This window comes from Acomys minous (genome assembly GCF_964271855.1).
Source record: "Acomys minous genome assembly, chromosome: 4".
Classification (NCBI taxonomy): Eukaryota; Metazoa; Chordata; class Mammalia; order Rodentia; family Muridae; genus Acomys; species Acomys minous.
Genome location: NC_140486.1, coordinates 11,441,779 through 11,465,843, shown reverse-complemented (window position 1 = coordinate 11,465,843; position 24,065 = coordinate 11,441,779). Strand labels below are relative to the sequence as shown.

General features: G+C 44.2%; 1 protein-coding gene across 1 annotated transcript in view; it reads left to right on the top strand.

Moving 5' to 3' along the window:
• Positions 1-589: 589 nt before the first annotated feature.
• Positions 590-24,065, top strand: part of LOC311595787 (lipoxygenase homology domain-containing protein 1-like) — a gene marked incomplete at its 3' end in the record, with an annotated part of 76,104 nt that continues 52,628 nt past the window's right edge. The window contains exons 1-7 of the mRNA XM_084778754.1: positions 590-1,248; positions 3,290-3,413; positions 4,865-5,115; positions 10,197-10,332; positions 10,737-10,897; positions 11,874-11,960; positions 12,565-12,700. Coding sequence (XP_084634880.1) covers positions 1,159-1,248; positions 3,290-3,413; positions 4,865-5,115; positions 10,197-10,332; positions 10,737-10,897; positions 11,874-11,960; positions 12,565-12,700 — 985 coding nt within the window. The 5' untranslated portion in view covers positions 590-1,158. The remainder of the gene's footprint in view (positions 1,249-3,289; positions 3,414-4,864; positions 5,116-10,196; positions 10,333-10,736; positions 10,898-11,873; positions 11,961-12,564; positions 12,701-24,065) is intronic.

Sequence of the window (24,065 nt, the reverse complement as noted above, 5' to 3'; positions counted from 1 at the left end):
GAGATGCATGTATGTGCTAATGATTCTGCACGGTACACACCAAGGAGAGACCGTGAGTAGGAGGGAGTGACAAACAGGGAAGCCTAGAAGTGTCTACCAGGGTTGTTCCCTTCCCTGCTGCCAAAAAAGGGGTGAAAGGTCTCAGGGCTGGAGAGATGGCTCAGGGCTCCCTCTGCCTCCATGGGCTCTAGCATGCTCTTCCAGCTCCCTTGGGTGCCAGCCACACACAAAGTGAACTTACACACACGCAGGCCAAACACTCATGCACATAAAATAGAAGCAAATAAATCTTTTGCAAAAAACATGAAAGAGCTGAAACCAACTAGACAACATGTTGGCCAGTGCCACACCTGGTTGGTGGGTAGTATGAATGCTGGTAGTTATTTTATATTTTTCTGGATGTCAAAAAATGTAAGTTTTGAAAAGAGAAACCATTTGAGCAAAAAGTTGGTGCTTTGAAAGGATGAGAAAGACTGACTAGTGTACTTCTGGTCACGGGAATGTGACAACAGAGAATCACAAAGCAGAGAAACAGGTTAGAAAGGGACAAATTGTTTACTTTTAAGTCTCAGTTTTTTCATTTGCAGGAGCGAGTTAATAGTGCATCCGTGTTGGATTGTAGCAAGGAGTAAGAGAAAAAGACCCATGACAGACACAGTGTCTGCTGCTAATTACTGGCATTGTGTCTAGGATGGCGGGGCGGGGGTGGGGGTGGGGTGAGCAAAGGGGCCAGGATCCCAGGAGCAGCCGCTATACCAAGTGCCATGGTCACTGTTCACTGCTTTAGGACAAGCAATGGGCAAAAGCAAGATGGGACCTTAGTCTTAGGATAGGGGTACAGTTTGGCTCACAGGGGCAAAGACTGCAGAATAAGGCTGAAATGAGAAAGCCAGTTATGAGATCCAGGCACCAGGCACACAGGAGGCAAACAGCTTTTCCGGAGGCTGGAGGGATGTAAGGAGCTGTTAGAACCCAGCAGGGAGCCGCCCTTGACTTTGTAAGAGCTCTTTCAGTGGGTGGACCATTAAGGCTTCCGGTTCTTCTTTCTTCTCTTCTGTTTTTTTTTTTTTCCTCCCCTTGCTTGCTTCTGTGCATTCAGGGGAGCGTAGGCTGGAAAATGAAAAGGACAACTTTGAAAAGGGAGCTGAAGACAAGTTCATGCTGGATGCCCCGGATTTGGGGCAGCTGATGAAGATCAATGTGGGTCACAACAACAAGGGGGGCTCGGCAGGTTGGTTCCTGTCCAAGGTAGGTCCAGGGGCTTGCCTGCAGCCTGAGGCACGGGAGGCGGGTGTCTGGCTCCACAGAGGCCTGATGCGGAGCCTAACTTCACACTCTAGACTTGCCTGCCTCTACTCTGTTGTTTAAGTCCACTGTGTTAGAACACTGCCCCCAGTCTGCCTAGCAACCTATGGCGTCACTACCTGTCGGCCATTAGGTGGGCCGGCTACCCAAGGTATAAAAAGGACAAGCCCACCTCATCTCTCTCTTGCTGCTCTCTTGCTTCTCTCTTTTCCTCCCTTCTCTCTCTCTCTCTCTCTCTCTCTCTCTCTCTCTCTCTCTCTCTCTCTCTCTTCCTCTCCCTCTCTCTTGCTGTCTCTGTCTCTTTCTGGGGTGTCTTTCCCCTTTCCCGCTCTCCCACGCTCCTACAGTAAACGTCTCCATATCATATCTGTTGTCTGGCACCTCATTTTTAATCATTACATCCTGACCACGCCTGCTGACCTCCTGGTGGCCTGACTTCAAGACTGACTTTGTTCGAACTTCTAGAATCCTGGTTCTCTCATCTGACTCAACCAGGGCCCAACTATCCTTCCAGGCTCTACCACGAAGCTCCTGATTGCTCTGCACGGGTGTAGCTCCGTCATCTGTGAAGTCCAGAATGCTACTCACCCAGGCTATATGACATAACTCCAGCTCTGAGTCACAGCTGACACTCCATAGTGCCCTAAACATATTGACTCAAAGGCCACTCCATATTTTCACTCAAGTGTCCTGAGGCTGTGTAAGAGGAGGTGAGGGCTGTGTAGCCCAGCGTCACTGAATATATCTGTGGCTCATTTTAGGAAGGATAAGTAGAAGTCGCCTCTGGGGGCTGGAGAGGTTGCTCAGTGGTTAAGAGCACCAATTGCTCTCCCAGAGGTCCTGAGTTCAATTCCTGGCAACCACATGGTGGCTCACAACCATCTAAACCAAGATCTGGTGCCTACTTCTGGCATGCAGGTGTACATGCAGATAGAACACTGATACATAAGATTAAAAGAAGAAGAAGAAGAAGAAGTCGCCTCTGCTTGGCAGCTTCACCCTTTCGTGTCTACTTTAGGGGATGTCTTATCTTTCTTGGCTTTCTCATTGGGAAGTCTTGCCTTGTGGTGTGCTGTGTCCCTGCAGCCACAGAATACAGTGGGCTCCACTATGGGCAGGTCCCTTCTCTGGACTTAATCTCCCCAAAAGGACTCATTACTCTATTTCCCTCATGCCTCTCAAAAGATTTGCTTTTCTTATGGGCTTGTTGATAGGTCGAGAATATTCCTTCTAGACAATGGCTTTTGCTTTTCAAAACACACACACACACACACACACACACACACACACACACACACACACACACACGCCTGCACACCAAATGCCCTATGATATATGCTTTTGCTGTTCATCATAGAGTATGTCTGTCTTTCCTGTCTTATATCTGGGTCCAGGAGGGTACTTGGAAGGTACTGTCAGCTCTATAGTATGTTCCTGATGACATAGTAAGCCTATGCTTGCTTTGGTGGAGAGGCTTCATCTATGGCCACTTACCTTTGCCTCGCCGGCAGTTCCTGATGTTTTCAGACATGACCACCATGTCCCAGGATTCCCGGTCCAAATTTTCAGCCCACAGTCCTCCTTACAGAGACTCCACTTGTCACCAAGAAAGTCAGAAGTCCAACCTTCAACAGAGAGACATGATCATATGCCAGTTTCCAAGTCCGGGCTCCCTCCACCCTTGTCTGTTCATCCCAACTCACTGAGTGTATTCTGATGCACTTATTGCTTCACTTCCCTAAAATGCCTTCAGGCAGTGAAGGGCTGGTGGCCGGAGAGTCAAGTGGGGGTGGTTGCCATTCATCCCTGGGTGGCTTTATGAGGATTTCCTAGAGCAGCTGTGTCCCATGGCCAGCTCTCCTTGAGGTGTGAGGAGTTTCAAGAGCATTCTTGGAGTATACTCCATGACCGGAATGGGTGGCAGATTGGCAGGTGTGCCCTCAATGTCACTTGGACACAGTCCCTCCTCTCTTCTCCTTCTCAGATTATCATTGAAGATATTGGCAACAAAAGGAAATATGACTTCCCCCTTAACCGCTGGCTGGCCCTGGATGAAGATGATGGTAAAATCCAAAGAGACATCTTAGTGGGTGGAGCTGAGACCACAGGTAGGCTGGGGAGAGTGCGGTCCCCCCTGAATCATCCTTTCTTCTTGAGAGTCAGTGCCCGTGTTTGTAGCCTTACAACTGTGCTCAAGAAAGAGTCAGCTGGGTTTGAAGACAGCATCTTTGCTTCCCCAGAAGATGGTCTGGTTCTCTGGGTTGCAGCCAAGGCTGCTGTGCCTGAGGAGACAGGGTAATGGCCCTACACATTACTAGCTATAGGTAGAGGGAATTAAAAGAGGAGAATTTGTGACCCTCTTGTGTTTTAATCCTTACAGCCCCTTAAGACATAGGCATTGTCTTCTTGCTAACTCTTGGATGAGAAAGCTGAGACATACAGAAGTTAGGGACGCTGTCCAGGGTCACACAGCTTGTTGGAGACAGACTTGGTGTTTCATCTGCCTCCTGACATCCTCTTATTACTGTAAATTCCACAGGAAATGTCCCCCACTCAACCTGTCAAAGGTGGTAACTCATGCATGCTGTATCCATCTGAGAATGTGCCCCTCCCCCAAGGGCCCTTTCCCCCTGACTGGTGGGCCATACACCTAGAGCTCAGTAGTGCAACATGCAGATCGCACTGCAAACTAGCTCCGGTTTCCCCACCTTTCCCCTACCACATCCTAGCCCCTAAGTCTCCCCTGCTGCCTCTGCCCATGATTCACTCTTGCTAACCCCCACGCCTTCTGCTTTTCTGCACATCTTCATCTCTGTGCCTGCCCCTCTCTCCTCTCCCTGCCATGTTTGCTGTTTTCTTTGTTCTTAAGCCCTGGGACAGAATGAAAGGATGCCGACAAGCCCTTAACAGAGTTTTTGGTTCAAATACTGGTGCTCTCTCCTTGTTCTTTTTGCCCTATTTAGGGGTTTACATAGCCCTGGTGGTTCTTCTGCAGAATTCCAAGGGCTTGTGAAGCCTTCTGAGTGATCAAAACGCAAGATGACTCAACTTACTGTGTCTCTCTCTCTTCCTCGGCCTAGGGGTGATGAGAAAGATGTTAGTGTCCTCCTCTCCAAAGTTATATATATATATTTTTTTCAGCAAAAGAGTGAGCTAAATGAACCAGATAGTCTAGAAATAAATCACCATCAATGGACTTGACTATTATAATTAAATTAGACATAACAAAATTTATCTAGCAGCTATTAATAATGTACACACGGTAATTAACATTAATAATCAGTACTATTTTTAGGCAGCTCAACTTCCTTCTTTTCTTTGTTTCCCATAATGAGTGCTGACAGTTTCCTGAAATAATAGGTACAGTTCATCCCCAACCCCACATATCCTAGCACAATGTTGAAAAGCAAAATGAGGTTGTGAGGAACACTGGTCGGCATGAGTGAAACACGAGGGCACATAGACGAGTGTAGTAGAGTAGTGTCGTAGCCAAGATGGGGACAGAGGGATAGTCCAACGGAGCCACTTTGAACTCTCCCTGCCTCTCTTCCCATGCCAGCCATAACCTACATCGTCACTGTTTTCACGGGGGATGTCCGTGGAGCTGGAACCAAGTCTAAAATCTACTTGGTCATGTATGGAGCCAGAGGGAACAAGAACAGTGGGAAAATCTTCCTGGAGGGTGGCGTGTTTGACAGGGGCCGCACAGACATCTTCCACATCGATCTGGCTGTCCTCCTTAGCCCCCTGAGCAGGGTCTCCATTGGGCATGGCAATGTGGGCGTCAACCGAGGCTGGTACTGCGAGAAGGTAAGGTGCCAGCATGTGAGCATTCTGTCTCATCCACTTCTTCTTTAACCTTTAAGTGCAAACTGTACCCTGTGTCGTTGGGATGACTGTCCTCAGCTGTCAGCTCAACTACATCTGCAATTAACTAAAAACAAGCCACTGGGCACACCTGTGAGGGAGTTTTAGTTCACTGGGTCATTTGAGGTAAATCCCTAAATTTGGGCCACACCTTCTGGTGCCAGCCTTATATAAAGGACAGGAAAGAAAGAAGCTCTTTGCTCGTTTGCTCTCTGGCAAATCCATTCCTTTACTGGCATTAGAGACTGCTTCTTTGGGATTCTGATGTATACGGAAGAGCAGCTGACACATCTAGCCTCGTGAACTGAGAAACTGCTGAATATTTGGACTTTCTGTCAGTAGTCAGCCATTGTTGAGCTGGCTGGACCACAGCCTGTAAGTCACTCTAATAAATCCCATACATATACATATATGTGTATGTGTACATATTCATTTCATCAGTTCTGTTTCTCTAGAGGACCCCCACTAAAATACTCCTATTTCCACTTCTCTTAAACAAGCCAGTTATGGAGCACATGGTAATCCCTTCTATAAGATAATGACCACCCATTTTTGTCTTGTTAGTAGGGGCTTATGGGAGTAGAGACTGTCTCCAACACAGCATAGGTTACCATAGGCGCTTACCTGCCAGTTACAGACTACATGCTGTTGGTGTTTCTCCTTGGCTTATGAAACAATCAACAATTTTTTTTCAAGACAGGGTTTTCTCTGTGTAGCACTGGATATCCTGGACTCCCTTTGTAGACTAGGCTAGCAGCAAACTCACAGGGATCCACCTGCCTCTGCCTCCTGAGTGCTGGGATTAAAGGCGAATGCCACCAAAAAATTTTAAAGGATATGCCTGAGGCCTGTAGATTGCCTTGATTCCAGCCTAGTCTGATAGTGAATTCCAGAAAACCTGGGTTACAGAATAGAACCCTGTCTCACAAAGGAAGAAGAGGAAGTGGAGAAAAAAATTATAATCAGTTTATCAGACTTTCTCTTAAGTTTAATACTTTTTGCATTTGTTACATTAAAAATGTATCCGTTCGGCCTAAGTTTGCTAATAAAAGACACAGAGTCTAAAGCGTACTTTTAGGCTGTCAGCTCTACACTGTGTAGAAACTATACTAATAGTATATTTCTAAACTAAGGTAAACAAACTACTCTAAACTGATATATAATACATATACCCCAAGCAGTTGCCACTAAGATGCTCGTCAGGCCATTCTCCCCTTTCTCTTCCTACACAGTCAACCATCTCTCCCCTCAACTGTCAAATTTGCTCTTCCCCTCCCCAGCAAGCCCCGCCTTCCACTTCCTGTCCTTCTGCCCAGCTGATTGGCTAAACAGCACTTTATTGACAGTTGATACATCCACTCAGCATTCCTCCACATGTATTGTTGGAAGAAGTCTATTTATCTTAAAGCTATGAAAACACTGGGTCTGGGGGTGGAGAGACGGCTCAGCAGTTAAGAGCACTGGCTGCTCTACCAGAGAGCCTGAGATTCGTTCCCAGCACCACATGGTGTCTCACAATCATCTGTAACTCCATTTCAGGGAATCTGTTACCCTCTTCTGGTCTTCAGGGTGCCCACAAACATGCATGCAAACCAATACTCATGCACATTAAATAAACAAACAAGTTTCTGCATCCCTTCTAAGATTGGTAAGTTTTTGGTTTTCCTCTCCATTTTCTTAAATCAGCTAGGAATTATTTTTGTGAGGTAGATTTTTCCATATATATATATATATATATATATATATATATATATATATATGCAATGTTTATTAAAGGATTTAAAAACTACAGGGCTAGAGAAATGGCTCAGCAGTTAAGAACATTAACTTCTTTTCCAGTGGGCCTGGGTTTGGTTCTCAGAACTCACGTAGTGGCTTACAACTGTCTGTAACTCCAGCCCCAGGCACTCTGCTGCCCTCATCTGGCCTCTACAGGCACCGCATACACATGTTATATAAACACATGCCAGCAAACCATGAACACACACATGAGTAGATCTTAAGAATCATTTGAAGTTCTTGATAATAATACATTTCTGAACTTCAATCCAGACCCACTGGCTGAGTCAGATTTCCAGAGACTATGGCAATTTAACAAGTTTTTTGTTTTGTTTTGTTTTTTGTTTTTTTAGATTTAGGTGGGAGGATAGAGGATACAGGGTCCCAAACCAGGACCTCATACAAACTCTCCAGTGCTCTTCTCCCTCCTCCTCTCAGAGTCTCTCTCTCTCTCTCTCTCTCTCTCTCTCTCTCTCTCTCTCTCTCTCTCTCTCTCTCTTTCTCTCTCTCTTCCTCTCTCCCTCCCTCCCTCCCTCTCTCTCCCTCCTTCCCTCCCTCTCTCTCTGTCCCTTTCTCTCTCCCCCTCCCCCTCTCTCTCTTATAAGTTTTGAGGCTAAATCTCACCTTCTCTCAGGTTGGCCTTGAACTCGCTTTGCAGCCTAGGGAGACTCCCTAATAAGCAGCATCACAGGCCAGAACCGCCAGGGTTCACTTGATAATTCTTGTCATTAAGGAAGTTTTGGAGGCAAGGATTAACTTTCAGTGGGAAATGAAGATTTGTCTTCCATTGAGAGTAAAACCAGTGCTTTCCAAAACAAACAAACAAACAAAACCCCAGCTCCTTTGTGCTTTCTAACTCTGTTCCATGAATTGATTTAGTTAATTTCTTCACCAATACAGTATTTATAGTCTTCATTTTACACATTTGTGCTATTTCTGCTACCACAAAATCCAGCTGACCCCTTTTAAAGGGTAGATTGGCATCTGTCATCATTTACTATCCCATAAGAGTTTAGAAACTCCCCAACTTGATGCAGCGCCAAGGCGTGGTCCTCAACCTTCCAAACGCTGCAACCGTTTAACACAGTTCCGCATGCTGTGGTGACCTTCCCAACCATAACATCATTTTTTTGCTACTTCATAACTGTAACTTTGCTTCTGTTATGAATTGTAATGTAAATATTGGATATGCACGATGTCTGATCTACAGAGTCCCTTGGAAACACTAATATATATTTTTAACATACCAACTCACCTTATCTATGAGCACAGCATACTTCTTGAAATTTAGGTGTTTAAACTGTTTTTTCAGTGTAGTTTTATATTTTTTCTTCTTCAAGATAGTGTATGTCTTTGTTGGTATAATCATATAGGCCTTACGGTTTGTGTTGTCATAAATGCTCTTATACGTCATCTTTTCTGTTTGTTGCTGATTAGGCACTTCCCATGTACTGCCTTCACATATAACCATCTCTTAAACTCTGCATTAGTTTTATTGATTTCTCCATACAGTCTTTGAAGGTTTTCTCTGTCTGTCAGCAAGAATTACCACAGCTTGGTTGGTACTCAGTCTCCATACCCACACACTAGCTTTACTATTTCTTTTTAAATGATGAGCTCATAGCCTAAGATCTACAGTAGCATGTGTATACTTTTGGTCTGTTTCTAATTGTGTGTGAGATAGTACTGGTATGTGTGTGTGTGTGTGTGTGTGTACGTGCATCAAGCCTAGAGCATCATACATGGTAAATTCTGCCAGTGAACTGCACTCTAGCTTTTTATTATGTATTGAAAAGTAACTGCTTATATTGTTTTATTTAGTTAATTATGATTGAGGGGTTTGGTGTATGTTATTAAACGGATTAAATGTATTATTTTCTATTTATTCAATGTTAAGGGTTGCTTTCTGAGCTGGTATTGAGTTGTGTTTAAGCTGTTTTTTGCCCACAGTGAGTTCACCCTATGATCTTTCTCTTTTATTAAGTTGATATGCTGTGCACTGGTTGACTGCACTTTCCAATGCTTAGCCAACACTGCATTGCTTCTTTAGGCCAAACTTTGTGATGCTGGGTTGCAATTTTACATGTTCTTATAATTGACTCGCCAACATTTAATATGACATTGTCCTATGCAAATAACATTGACACTTGTTTCCTTTCGTATCACTGGCTTCAATGGTTATTAGAATCATCTTTCCAAAGCATACTCTAATGTGATTTTACTCACTAAACACACCCCTTATGACATGCTTTTTACAGGCTGTGGAGAACATTCACATGTGTATGTGTACTAACAGTTGAATTCAGGAGTTTGGTTTTGTTTATTCAACTGTACTACCTTTGAGGTTTAAATCTCCTATTTCCTTGGTGCTATTTCTTTCTTGCTGGGTGTGGTTTGAGGCATGCTTTAGGCACAAACATCCTTCCTAGTGAACTGAGACTTTGTCATTGTCTAACATGCGCTAAGGGTCAAGTTGAGGAAGGTTCAGTCAACTGTGATCACTTTAAAGAACGGACAACAAAGATCCACTCAAATGATAATTAGTAAAGATCTTCAAGCAGTGCAGGTTCAGGTTGGTTTCCAAGTTAAAAAGAAGATAAAACTTTATAACTTCTTTGCCTAGAAAGTTTCAGTAGTGTGCCAGGGCCATGTTTTTTTTTCTCACAGCCACAATGTGAGTGGCCAAAGAGGGCAGGGCTCCCTGCCCTAAACCCACAAACCCTGAGTGTGGGCGGTAAAGGTTAGGAGACAGGAGTTAATAGAAATGAAGTCTATGGAGAAGGCATTTGGCTCCACATTACACTCTAGATATGAACTGATTGGCTTTTATGTGCTTCGCCTTTTTCCTACAAAAATTAATTGGGTTGAATAGGCCATTTGGTTCAGATTAACAGATTTTATGACGGACATGAAAAAAAATGTGCTTTCCAAAGAGGATGCAGTGTATAGAAGACAAGATTTGGGATTTGGGCTAGTGAATTGGAGGATGGATGGCAGCTATCATGAATGACTTCTTCTTAAGATAATAATTTTTTTAAAAAAGCGTTTATTTTTAATTTGCAAAATATTTCTTGAAAGAGGTACTTTTTATTAAGATTTAACGAGAAAGGTAGCATGGAAAATGGCATGCCTTGAAGGTCCTGTCAGAGATGCCTGTGGACTTGGGGCTGTGGAGGCTGCCTAGCACTATGGGTGGGCCTGCCGGTGGACCTAATACAGGAGACGCCTGCCATCCGCCTTCCCAGGTGGTGATCCTGTGCCCCTTCACTGGCATCCAGCAGACTTTCCCCTGCAGCAACTGGCTGGATGAGAAGAAAGCGGACGGCCTGATTGAACGGCAGCTCTATGAGATGGTGTCTCTGAGGAAGAAGCGGCTGAAAAGTAAGTTTGAGGGGCTTGGAATCTGGGGGTCTCCCAGACAGAAGCTCAGTTCTGCAAAGTGCAGGCCATACACTGTTGCAGAGATGACTCCAGTGTCAGCAAACTAAAGGAGCTGCTGTGGTGTGCACAGGCTGAACTGAGTGAGCCTCTCAGGGAACCCTGAATGTACCAGTCATAGGATAGTGGGGCCAACCCGTCCCCACTGCTAAAACACTGTGAGTCTCTATCCATTAAATAAGATGCTAAGGGGCCTGGCTTTTAGCGGCAGAGCATTCTTGGCTTCACACCTGGCACTTGTTTGGTGAGTTCTACGAGTGGGCGTGGTTGTGTATAAACTCCAATCCTGATCACTTGATTTCCCCCCTCTTTCTTCCCACCCCGATGCACCTTGACCTGTGTTGTAGAATTCCCTTGGTCACTTTGGGTCTGGACGACTGATCTGAAGAAAGCCGGCACCAACTCACCCATCTTCATCCAGATTTATGGGCAGAAGGGGCGGACAGATGAGATTCTTCTGAACCCCAACAACAAGTGGTTCAAACCAGGCGTCATTGAGAAGTTCAAGGTAGGAAGGAAACGGGACAGGTGGGAGGGAGATGGGGAAAGGAGATGGAGGAGGCACGTGCCATTCCTAGTCTCTACACGAGATTTTAGACCAGGTTTAAAGACAAAAGGCACATTGGAGACTTTGGGCTCCCCCAGCAGTGACAAATGTGATGACTTATGGGCTATTTACTGAAAGAAATACAGTTTGTATCTGGCCTTCCATCTGAAATAGTCTAGGGTGCAGTCTAGAGGAAAGAGGCACGATGGAATTCTTGGAGCATTCAGAAGTGGGGTGAACTGGGGAATTGTGGCCTCAAAGGCCCAGAGCACATTTAGATTTCTCAACCTGGCTGCATTTGGGCACAAGGACCAATTTTAAGGGAAAACATGAATTTGGGAGCATTTGAGAGAAAAATCCAGCTTTGAACTTTGCAGTAGGCATGCAGAGAGAGAGTCAGAAGTGCTGCTCAACCTTTGAGGGGAAGAATCTGTAATCTGCTGCGGACCTTCCCAAGCGCCCAACTGATACCTCTATTCCACCAGCAAGTTCATTGCTCTTTATGTACTTGCCTTCTGTGCTGGACTCAGGCCCCTGGGGAAAGGGCAGGAATGCTGGATTGATCTTTCTGTCTGTCTCAGAGCCCGCAAGACTCCTGGGGGCTATGGCCCTGTGCTAATTTGTGGGGCTGCCATAGGAATTTTGTTCCTGGAAGATCGCTCAGCTGAATCCCACTGTGGGTCAGTTATTTTTGTTCAGTTTCACCAGCCCAGACTGCACATTAGTTTCATGTAGCTGTCTTGGCCCCTTGAGCCACTGGTTACCAGGAACATGAGAGAATGGAATGTTTGAGTAGGGCAAGAAGCAAACCCATCCTTATGGGGACGGGGGCGGGGGGAAGCAGCCCAAATGAGTACCCACTTGCCTGTGGTCAGCTATGAGGACAGATGCATGTCCATGACTGTGTCAACACAGAGCTTTTTATTTCTCCATGCAGATGGAGCTTCCAGATCTTGGCAGGTTTTATAAGATTCGGGCATGGCATGATAGGCAGAGCCCTGGCTCTGGATGGCATTTAGAAAAGGTAAGGTGTGCCCTCGAGGTGTGAGGAGGGGCTGGTCCTGTCTCCTTTCACGATCATGTCACATATTTTTGCCTCTGTATTTGTTAGGATTGGGGGCGAGAAGGGTGGACATGGACTATATGTTCTGATAGGGACAGTCCCTCCAAAGCAGAGAAAATGCCCAGGTGTCCATGGGGTTTGCATCCTGTCCTGTCTCCCAGACATTGGGTGAGCATAGGCTTCTAGGTGACCAGGGAAAGAAACAGAAATCTAGTCACCTGCCTACTTCAAGAGTCAGGAGATGAAAAAAAAAAAAAAAAGAGTCAGGAGACGGCTTAGTCTCCTTAAGATAGCAGGCCTGGCATGGGGGTGCACACGCAGAGACAAGCTGATCTTTGAGTTTGAGGCTAGTTTAGTCTACAAAGTGAGTTCCAGGACTACACAGAGAAACCCAGTCTTGAAAGAACAAAATAGCTAAAATAAAAATAAAAAGAGAACACACACACATACAGAGAGAGAGAGAGAGAGAGAGAGAGAGAGAGATGCATACCAGACAGCAGAATGACGATTACACTGAAAGTCTCTGATGGCCCCACCTGCTCACCTCAAGATTACCTCATTGCAGATGACCTTGATGAATACTCTGAATAAGGACAAGTATAACTTCAATTGCAATCGCTGGCTGGATGCCAACGAGGATGACAATGAAATTGTGAGGGAAATGACTGCAGAGGGCCCAACCGTGCGGAGAATAATGGGAAGTAAGTGAGCTCTTTGCTGTAGCGGGGAGGTCTGGGGCTTTGCTTGGTGTGCTACTTGGGGGCTGGCAGTCTTGTCTATGGTGCACCATCTACTCGGAACGCTACAGTGGACTAATTAGGTTCCAGCCTCAAGACTGGCTGGAAGGATCCACGCCAGGGCATGGTGCTAGAACTCTTCTCTGATGGGTATGATATGGAGGAAAAGGAGATGGGTAGGTCGTCAAGTTGGCCACAAGAGGACATGAGGAGTCTTGAGGAAATAAAAGTTACCCAGAACCTCCTAGAAATTAAAGAAAAGGACTTCTTGACCTTTCACATTATGAAATTGGGTGAGTCCTCTCCACACAGAAATGCTTGACTTGGGATTTTTTTTTATGACACACTAAGCTGGTACCCAATGAACCATTTATCTCTGTTTGAAGCCAGTATGAGAAGGGTTAAACTTTTAAGCTGGAGTCCAGCACTTACTTTCAAAAGGCCAAAGGGAGGCCATTTTGCCTCTGGGATATAACAGCAGCATAGTGGCAAATGCAAAGAGTGTGCTCTGTCACTTTCTCAGGGAAACACTACTTACTAAATGATCATAACATTCTCATTCAGTCGGACCTGAGCTTGGTAGCCATTGCCGCTCTGCCGCAGACATCACCAATCAATCAGAGTTGGCATGGAGGAAAGTTAACCTAGTTGTTATCCTTGTGGCTGTTCTTAGTTTTTCAATAGGAATATTTCAAAGTGATATTGGTTGAAAAGTCATAAGAAGTGAAAGACACATGGAAAATTATAACCAGGTATGCTTCCTGGAGCCCTTCTAAGTATTTCAATAAACTCAGTTCACAAGTGATCATGTGATACTTCTGAATACTCTGTAGTTGTATACTTAGTAGAAGCTTTGGGTGTATTTGTTGAAAAAACTTGATTGGAATTAAACACACACACACACACACACACACACACACACACACACACACACACACGCTGAATATATTCCAGATAGCAAACATCTAAAATTAGGTCATTCCATCTGTTAGAACTTTTGTATATTTGATATTTGCTTCGAAAACAAAGCTATCATTTTTCTTTGCACAAGTTAACATCAAAGGACCTCCATCCAGTGGAGACTTTACATAATGCATAGTTCATTGAGGCAGAAATGCATCCGTTCTTATGCGTATGTCTGTGGTTATGCCAGCATTGTTCCTGCAGGTCTCAGGAAGAGGGTCTTGGGACCCAGCTGCTATCTGAATCTTCTAATGGTTCTTACACTTTTACCTCCTCCGTCTCTTCTTCTGAAGTTACCTAGCACTTTCATCCTTGAGCATTTTGGGAAATGGGCTGCTTTTCAATGCTTCTCAACTCACAGTCTGACCAGCTTCCTCAGGGTGCCCTATTGCACAGAGGATTAGTTGAACCACACATTTCTGGGCCCTGCAACAGAATTTCCAGTTCAGCGGGTCTGCAGTAGGACCCAGAACATATTTGTCCAGCCCTGCCCCAAGGAAGCACACTAAGAGCCACCATTATAAGGATGTGCCACTCTTCTGCTGTAAAAGTTTCTAGAATCTTCTTGCTGTTTCTGTACTTGTCTTCTCCACAAGACATGTTGGTGGAACCTTTTATTTGGCTACATCTTTGAAGCCACTTATAGATTCTCATTTTAATGAGGATATCCTAAGGAAACATCTGCCAGTTTTACCTAGAATGCCCAGAACATTATCTGCTCTTTGCCTTGACTGAAGCATGGTTTTCTCTCAAGAATCCTCTTTTCTGTCCCCAGAAACCCCAGGGCACAGGGCACAGGGACACATTAACCTGACTCACTCTTGCATCTCCAGACCCTTGCTGTAGGTTTTGGGGACCCACCTGAAAGTAGTGACATCAATTTTTGGTGGTCCATGATCCTGGGATATTACGTTGGCTTACTGGAGCAGCCATGTAAGAAAATGCTGTACTACGGGACTAGGTAGATTACACAACAGTAATTTCTTTCCAAGTAGTTCTGGAATCTACAGCCCGAGAATAAGATATCTGCAAGGTTCATCTCTACTGGCATCTTTATCATCCCCTTAGAAGAAGTACGTGTGCCCTCAGATGGTCTTCTGGGTGCCTGCTCATCTGTGTTTTAGACTCTTCCTCTTACAAGGATATCAGGATAATGGATCAGGCCCCATCGCTATAGCCTCATTTTGCCATAATTATCTCTTAAAGATACTATCTCCAAATTGTCTTAGAGATACTGGGAATTAGAATCTTAGCAAATGAATTTGAGGTGGGGATTTCAATGCAGCCCAAAATAGGCAATATCTCTTAGCACATGGTCCAGGGTCAACTTATATCGAATTTCCCACAGTGTTTATTGAAATGAGTGTTCTTGGGCCAGACCCCAGGTATGGTGATTGGACTCTCACGGCTATGCCTGATGTGCCAGCTAGTTAGAAAGAGAGTCCTAAGGAGGCATTGTTTTGATCAGCTTGGCCTGTAGGCATGTCTTTTGGGATTTGTCTTGGTTGGTAGTTGCTATACCCAGCCAGTGGGTGGGTCCCAAACTGTGTGGGAATAAGTAGCAAGCAAGCAAGCCAGCAAGCAAGGATGCATTTATTCTTACATTCCTCTTGACTGTGGCTATGAATGTGACTAGCGCCTCAAGTTCCTGCCTTGCCTTCTGTGAAATAATGGACCGTAACCTGGAATTATAAGCCAAATAAACCCTTTCTACCCAAAGCTTGTTAGGGTGCTTGTCACAGCAACAGAAATGGAACCAAGACACAGGTAGTGTGAACATTAGCAAGCACGTCCCTTTCCTTCCCAGCCTTCTCATCACATGACTCGCTGCAGCCCATCCTCGGATCCCTCTAGCACCTTCACGTCCACATTCCTTCTCGGTGTGAGGGCATGAGTTTGAGAAGCAAACCCACAGATGATTTTCCAGAGAAGAAAAGGCTGTAAAACCAGTCAGAGGCTGAGGCATCTAGGGGACCAATGATACATTCAAGCCGTCACTTGAAGGGGGAACTGGTAGGGCTTGGTTGAGACTGCTGAAGTACCCCAGCTGTGATAAACTTCCTGTCTGGCCATTTGTTGTCCCAAGCTGCAGACAAATTCCATCCAAGTGAGGGAAAGCAAGGGCTCTGATGGTCGAGGCCCTGGGAGGAAGGACGTTTCCACAGATTCTGTGTTCACTCTGCATAGAACACAGGCTTTTTTTTTTCATGGCTATACATGACTGTACTGTTAAAGAGCCAACGCAATGAGAAAAATGCTAGCGATCAATACAGGTAGAACGGCTATACTTCTGTATTGGCTATAAAGCCAGTTTGATGCCTTCTGCAAGTTTTTGGTAGTTCTCTGGTGCCTCTACTAACTTACTAACTCAAATTCCTTGAATTCACTTGTTCTTTTCTGGCGCATGAACTTTTTCTCTTGTGCTTAGAACACACTTCTGTCTTCTCCCAGGTCTCTGGTGGTCTGTGTTGTTCCTTGCACCACTAAACAGAGCCAAAGGCAAAGTCACACTCCTCTGGTAGGTAACAAATAGTGTGCATGGTTTCCCAGAGAACCTCTGATGGAGAGTCCTGCAATCATGAACAACAAGTTAAATACCAATTTAAAAGCAATTCTTAGAGTCTGAAGTTGTGTGTTCCCAGTTTTCTTACAAAACAGCGGCCAGCCAAATAAGCAATTAATGTCATGTCTAGCTGCTCAGGCCTTTCTAGGGTGATTGCAATGGTTAGAGGTGTGGATAAAGTGCATACCAACTCACAATTTATTTCCACCTTGCCTTTCCCTCAGGAGGTACGTGAGATGGCAGAATAAATGAGATCTACTTTCTTCACTGTGATTACACACTCCTCATGAGTGGGCAAGAGTCCACTGGACACAAGTGCTGAATATTGTTGCTGCTCGTTAATCTGATTGAGCTGTAATTTTAAAATTAAAGCCCGAGAGGCTCTGGTAGTCGCCCATCTGTTTAACGTCTCTCACTGCTGATGACTAACAATGTAATTATTTTCAATTGTCCACAGATGTCTTTCCAGGCAGAATTTGAGACCTTAGTGGCTGGGGGGTCTCAGAGGGACCTTTAGAGAGTAAAGATTTATCAGGGCCTCCAATGGAACAGACCTTAAAACTCTGGGACAAAGGGGACGGGATCCCTGGGAAAGGAATTCCCATGTTTGTTACCATTTTGCTTTGGGGAATTTCCTAGCAAGACTATTAAGAAAGCAAGTCTTACCATCGAATCAGGCCGGGACAGGGCTGTGGGCTGGGGCCTTGATTTCCCTATGGTTCCTTGTATTGACACACACCAGCCAATGCTGCCCGTTCCTTTTGTTATCCTATCATATCACTGACAGCATGCTCCTGTCCGCTTTCTGTCAATGGGGCAGAAAAGCTAAAGTAAACAAGTTAAAGGGAGGAAGTGTTTCTTTTGGCTCCCAGTTTCAGAGGGGGGTAGTCCATGGGAGTTCCTGGGCGTATAGGAAGCAGATCATCCTGGCACAGAGCATGTGGCAAACCAAAGCTCCTTACTTCACGAGAGCTAGAAAACAGGAAGAGAGGCAGAGATGGAGGAGAAAGGGCCAGGTACAAAACATGCACGCCTCCTAAAACCCACTTCTAGTAGGCCCTACCTCACAAATTTCCTGCCACCTTCCAGGAGCAGCCCAAGGTTGGAAGCCGTGATGGAATCATGAGGTCAGAGTCCTTGTGGTCCTGTCACTCCCGAAGCCCCACCTCTGAATGGCACTGGGGACAGAGCTTTCACCGCATGAGATTTTGGGGGACACATAAGATCCAGAGCACAGCATAGCATTCACAGTGCTGCTTGTATAAAGACATGTAGCATTTGAATCTTGAACGTTTCCTGTGGTTCTGTGGGGAGGTAATGCTGAGGGACAAGAGATGTTTTCATGGACTTCAACCCGAGCTCTACATGTCTGCCTGCACCCATTTGACTGAAGGGAGGACACCATGTGCCCTACTTCTGACAAATGTTTCGGCACAGATACCACGACTTCAGCTTCATCCACCCACGTGATTCCTAGCCAGACTGAGTTTTTGGATGTCTCTATATGAAAATGAGCCCATGATTAACATTGACTTTGTGCACCAAACTTCCTAGAGATTTGTCTCATTTCTGTTACATTTCATCTTCCCTTTAGGTGAAGTTTCACTGAATAATGTTTCTTTTTAAAAATGACCCCTTTATTGAGATAAGTTCACCTGTCATTCCTTTCACCCAGTAGAACTTCACAAGCCAATGGCCTTCGATCTATATTTGGCAGATCTATCCATCCATTACCACTGTCAAATTCCGGTACATTTTCATATTCCTAAGGAAACCCATACACATCAGCACCCATACCTTTTCCCCACCTAACTGTTGACTCTGACAACTACTAACCTGGCTTCTATCTCAGCAGCTTTGTCTCTTCGAGACATTTCATACAAATGGAATCATACAACTTTTTCTTTCATTGATATGTGCTGAAGGTTCCCCCATGTTGTAGTGTGTGTGTGTGTGTGCACACGTGCGTGTGCATGCATGTGCATGCAGGGACACAGGTGTGCATATGCCACGGTTCGTGTTTGGCAGTTAAAGGATAATTCTTGAGAGCTGGTTCTATTTTGCCTCTTGGTGAGAGCCAGGGATCCAAGTCAAGTCACCATCATTGTGTACAGGTGCCTCTACCTGCTGAACCATCTTTCTGGTCCATAATTTCTTTTTAGTTGATGACTGAAACTCTATTATATGGGTGTAACATGCTCAACCGTTGAGTACTTAGGTTGTTTCTGCTTCTTGGTTACCATGAGCACCACTGCTCTGACCTTCATATAAACATGTTTTCAGGTCTTTGTATGTGTAACCTGAGTCAGACAGCAACTCTCCTCCTAACTTGTAATCCAACCATTGAGCTACTTTTTATGTTTCTAGATTTTTTTTTTGTTAATTAATTAACTTACTTGGCATCTTGATTGCATTTCCCCTCCCTCTACTCCTCCCCATCTTTCCCTCTCCCCTCCCCCATCTTCCTTCCCCCTTCCCACCCTATCCTTCTTGTCAGAAAAGGGGAGGCCCCCCATGGATATCATACTGCCTTGGCATATCACGTTGCAATGGGACTAGGTGTGTCTTCTGTGGATGCTAGACAAGGCAGCCCAGCTAGGGGAGAGGGATCCAAAGGCAGGCTACAGAGTCAGAGACAGGGACTCGCCTTTAGGAGTCCCACATGAGGACCAAGCTGCACATCTGTTACACATGTGTAGGTCCATCCCAAGCATGCTTTCTGATTGGTGGTTCAGTTTGCACTATTTTTCAAAAGATGGGCACACTTTCATCAGTATCATGGGAGATCCCTGCTTGTCTATATCTCATGGCACTTGCTGTTTTTCTCCTTGAAGTTTATTTTGCAATGTTACATGATTTTAAGGAAGAGCTTATCAAATTCTAAAAAGACCTCAACTGCAATTCTAATAGCGATTACATCAAAGTAATTCCGTTTGGGGCCTACTGCTGTATTAACGATGCTAAGTCACACAGTCTATGGATGTGGGACATTTATTGAATCTTTAATCTCAGTAATATTTTGCAATATTCAAAGTATAAAATTCGTACTTGTTTTGTTAAATTCATTCCCAAGTATTTCATTTAAAAACTTTTATTTACACTTTTATATTATGTGTGTATGCACACATGTACATCATATGCCTGAGTGCCTGCAGAAGCCAGCAGAAGGCATTACAGGCAATTGTGCGCCGCCTGATGTGGGTGCTGGGAACCAAGCTTGGATTCTGTTGATGAGCAGAAGGCACCCTTAGCTTCATTATTGAGCCATCTCTCCTGGTCATTCCATTCTTTCTGCTGTTGAGAGTGGGAAAAAAAAAACCTCTCATCTCTCTTCTCCTCTCCTCCCCTCCCCTTTCTCCTCTCCTTTTCTCTTTTCTTCTTAGATACATTTTCTTTTGAGACTGGGATTCATGTATTGTACACTGGCCTCAAACTCACTATATCGCTGAGAACCACCTTAGTCTCTTGATTCTCCTGCCTCCACTTCCCAAGTGGGAGGGTCATAGGCATGTGCTACCACACCCAGTTTATGCAGCGCTGGGGATTGAGTCCTGGGCTGTGTGCATGTTAGGCAAGCACTCTTCTACAGGAACTACATCCTCAGCCCAGAAATGATTTCTTAATTTCATTTTCAAGTTACTTATTATGAAAGAATAGAAATACAGTAGATTCTTCAGATGTTGATTTTATATTCTATAATTTTGCTGAACTTATTAACTACAATAACATTCTTTAGCTGGTCCCTTATGATTCTCCAAATACACAGTCATGCCGTCCATGAGCAGACACAGCTTTGCTGTGGCCCTTCTAATCTGGATACCAGTATAACTTTACTTGCCTATTGCCTTGCTCAAAAAGTTCTAGAATCATGTTGAACTTTTAAGTGTAGGTGTTTCACAGATGACCTTTATGAGCTGAAATTCCCTTTTGTTCCTTTTTAAAAATGAGTTCTTATCATGAAAGGGTATGTCAAATCTTTTTGTGTGTCTATTGAGATGATCATGTGATTTTTGATTTTTATTCTATTAGTATGACATATTACATTAATCGGGCTTTAGAAGTTAAACCAAATTGTATTCCTAGGACAAATCCTATCTTGTCAGAGTGTTCCATTCTTTGTGAATGTGTGAACTCCAATTTGGTGTTGTATTTTATTTAACTTTTCACTTATCAAAATTTTTTATTTGAGGTATACATTTGATTTTTATTGAAAATAATTTTATACAATATGTTGTGATCATGGTTTCCTTTCTCTTAACTCCTCCCAAGTCCTCCCCACCTCTCCGCCCATGCAACTCTTTCTTTCTCTCTCTCTCTTTAGAAATAAACAAGCATGTGAAATAAACAAAGCAGAATTTTAAAAAAGAAAACACATGAGAAACACATGCACATATGAGAGAGAGAGACAGAGAGAGAACCCAAACCCATAACACGTAAAATTGCAAGCTAATATACAAGTAAAAGACCACTAATATATTTTTTTAAATGCACTAAAACAAAGCAATAATGACACCCCCCCCCAAAAAAAAGACCTAAATCACCATTGAATTTTTTTGTGTGTTGGCTATCCTTGCTAGGCACAGGGCCTACCCTAAAGTACAATTTGTGTATCTGGTAGGCCTCCATTGGAGAAAACTGATTTTTTTCCTTGCTTGCATTTGTCAATTGTTAGTAGCTTCCTAATTAGGAATGAGAACTCAGCCGGGCATGGTGGCACACACTTTTAATTCCAGCACTCAGGAGACAGAAGCATGTGCATCTCTGTGAGTTCGAGGCCAGGAGAGTCAACAAAGCAGGAATGAGAGCTCACGTGCACTTCCCCTCATGGTGCTGGGACCTCATCTGGCCTGAAACTATGTAGGCCCTGTGCATGCTGCTACGTGCACTTGCTCTTAGGTTCACATGTGCATCAGCCCTGGTGTGACCCATCCCTCTGGCCCCTATAGTCTTTCTGCCTCCTCTTCTGCATAGTCCCCTAATACCTGAGGGGAGGGGTTTGATGAAGGCATCCCATTTAGGACCGAGTGTTCCAAGGTCTCTCACTCTGTGCACACTGTGTCTCTGTATTAGTTCCATCTATAGAAAGAGGAAGCTTCTCTGATGATGGTTGAGTGAAACACTCATCCGTGGATAAAGCAGAATATTATCAGGAGTAAATTTTGTTATTTTTTTTTTTTTTAGCAAAACAATAATGTTTGGATTTTACCCTAGGTCCATGGCTTATCTAGTCTCAGATTCTGAACACTTTAGGCATGGGCCCTATCTCATGGAATAAGCATTAAATCTTCTAAGACAGTGGTTAGTTACTCCCATATTATTTGTGCCATGATTGCATCATAGTATCACTCAGGCAGGTCACCATTGCAGATTGCGAGGTTTTAGTTGGGTTGGTGTCTACCTTTCTCCTCTGGTAGCATGCAGACTACCTTCCAATACCATAAACGTCGGTCAGTTAGGGGTGAAGGTTCTACTGAGGCACTAGTGCCACTTCTTCACATTTGATGAGATAGGTAAGTGTTGTCTTTAGTGCTAGGGTCCTGCCATCAATTTGTGTAGAGAAACCAATACCCTTGGGATAGTCTGAGTTGTTTGGGGGTTCTCATGGGGCCCTCTTGGCCAACAATTCGGTTATGTGTAACTCATTTCTGGGACTGGAGTTTTCACATGGTTGGCAAAAGATGTCTAGTTGGGGCTTTGTCTCCTCGTTATCTAGTGGCCCATTTAGATTACATATCTACACATATGATGTTTTCTTGTAGTAGTTTTTCATGTAACCACTCAAATGGTGTTAGTTGCTCTTCCTAATATTCCCTCCCTTACCTACTGCTTCCCTCCTGTTCTCCATTCAATCTTCCTGTCCCACTCACTCCTCTGTCTTTCCATAACTGTGCTTTCTATGTCCCCTTCCTTGAGAAATCCTTCCTGTCCCTAGCCCGTTGCTCTATACATAATCTCTTTGGTTATACTGATGTTAGCATGCCTATCAAAGGCTTAAAGGCTAATATCCATGTATAAGGGGGTACATACTATATTTGTCTTTTGGTGCCTGGCTTTCTTTCTAGCTCCATCCATTTACCTGTGAATTTCGTTATTTTATTTTTAACAAATGAGCAATATTTGTTACCACATTTTCTTTATTCATTTATCTGTTAGCATCTAAACTGTGTTCAATTTCTGACTATTATGAAGAGAGCAGCAGTGAACATAGATGAGCAAACATCTCTAGAGTAGGACAGAGTGTGCTTTGGGTATGTGTCCAAGAGTGGTGTAGCTGGATCTTGAGGTAGATCTACTCCCAGCTTCCTGAGAAACCATCACACTAATTCGTGGCGTATAATTATTTATCCATGTTGCATTATTTGTTTTGCAGCTATTGTGTTGAGGAATTTTGCATTTATATTCATAAAAGGTATTGATCTTTACATTTATTTTCTTTTTAAAAATATCTATTTATTACTTATTGAACATACAGTGTTCTGCCTGTGTGCCAGAAAAGGGCATCAGATCTCATTATAGATGGTTATGAGCCATCACGTGGTTGCTGGGAATTGAACTCCAGACCTCTGGAAGAGCTGCCAGCAGAAGCGTTCTTAACCTCTGAGACATCCCACCAGCCCCGTATACATTTATTTTCTTATGATGTCTTTATCAGCTTTAGTACCAGGAACGTGTGAGCATCATAGAATGAGCTCCCTTAGATGATCATTATCCTTTCTTACAACCTTGAGTGAGTCAACCAGGAGATGAGAGACACCCTGAGTGCATCTCCTAGGTCATTTCAGAGAGGACTAGCTTAGAAAGACCCACCCTGACTGAGATGGTCCCATCCCGTAGCTGGGGGTTACATTGCACTAAAAGTGGAAAAGGAAATCATTATCTAAACACTAGTTTCTTGCTGCTGCCTGTTCCTGAACCAGTGAGACTACGTTCCTGCGGGGCCACGGCCGCTTTCCTGTGGTTGTTATATCTTTGTTGTGATGGGCTATATTTTCTTGTACTGTGAGGCCGCACAAGCCTCTTCTTCATTTGCTTTTGTATTTGGCCACAGCAATGAGAAAAACAACAAATACAGAAAACCGGTACCGAGGAGCAAGGCTGCTTCTGTTGTAGTTAGAAACCTGAGCATGTGGTTCTTAAGCCTTTGGGACTGGTTTGTAGGACTATGGCTGAATTTGGAGGTGAAGGCTAGGGAAGCCCCGGACTCTGCAAGCTATTCCACCAGGAGTGAGGAAGACCAGGGTACCAATAAAAACACTGACAGACAAGGCTAAGCTTACAAGGATTCAGAAGAAAGTGATGACCATGTAGAGAAGTGGAGTAGAGGTCATGAATGTTAGATTCTGACAAAGAAACTGGCTCCATTCTACCTATGTCCTGAAAACTAAAGTGAGGCTGAATTTAAGAAAAAAGAAATTAAGAAAAAAACATCATCTACTTGATGAGAAGAAACTACTCACTTCAAGATAGCATGCAGACCCTGGCATGGCGAGGTCTACAGGGAGAATTCAAAGCAAAAAGTGGACCAGACAGAAGTAAAAACATACATAGGAAAGAAAAAGAGTGTGAACCCAGGTAATATCACAGACAACGCATGTGTGGACAAAATGGCTATAATTGTTAAATGACATTAGTGACATTAAAGCAACTCAGGGACTTGGCACCAGGACAAAAATGTGCCTCAGGTGTAAGATCCTACCCAGGGAACAGTAAGGCTTGTGGTAGCTTTTGAAGTTTGACTGAATACATTTGGGGCTATGAGGTTGGCATAATGGGTTGCAGTGATGTGTTAAAAAGTCAAGTTGA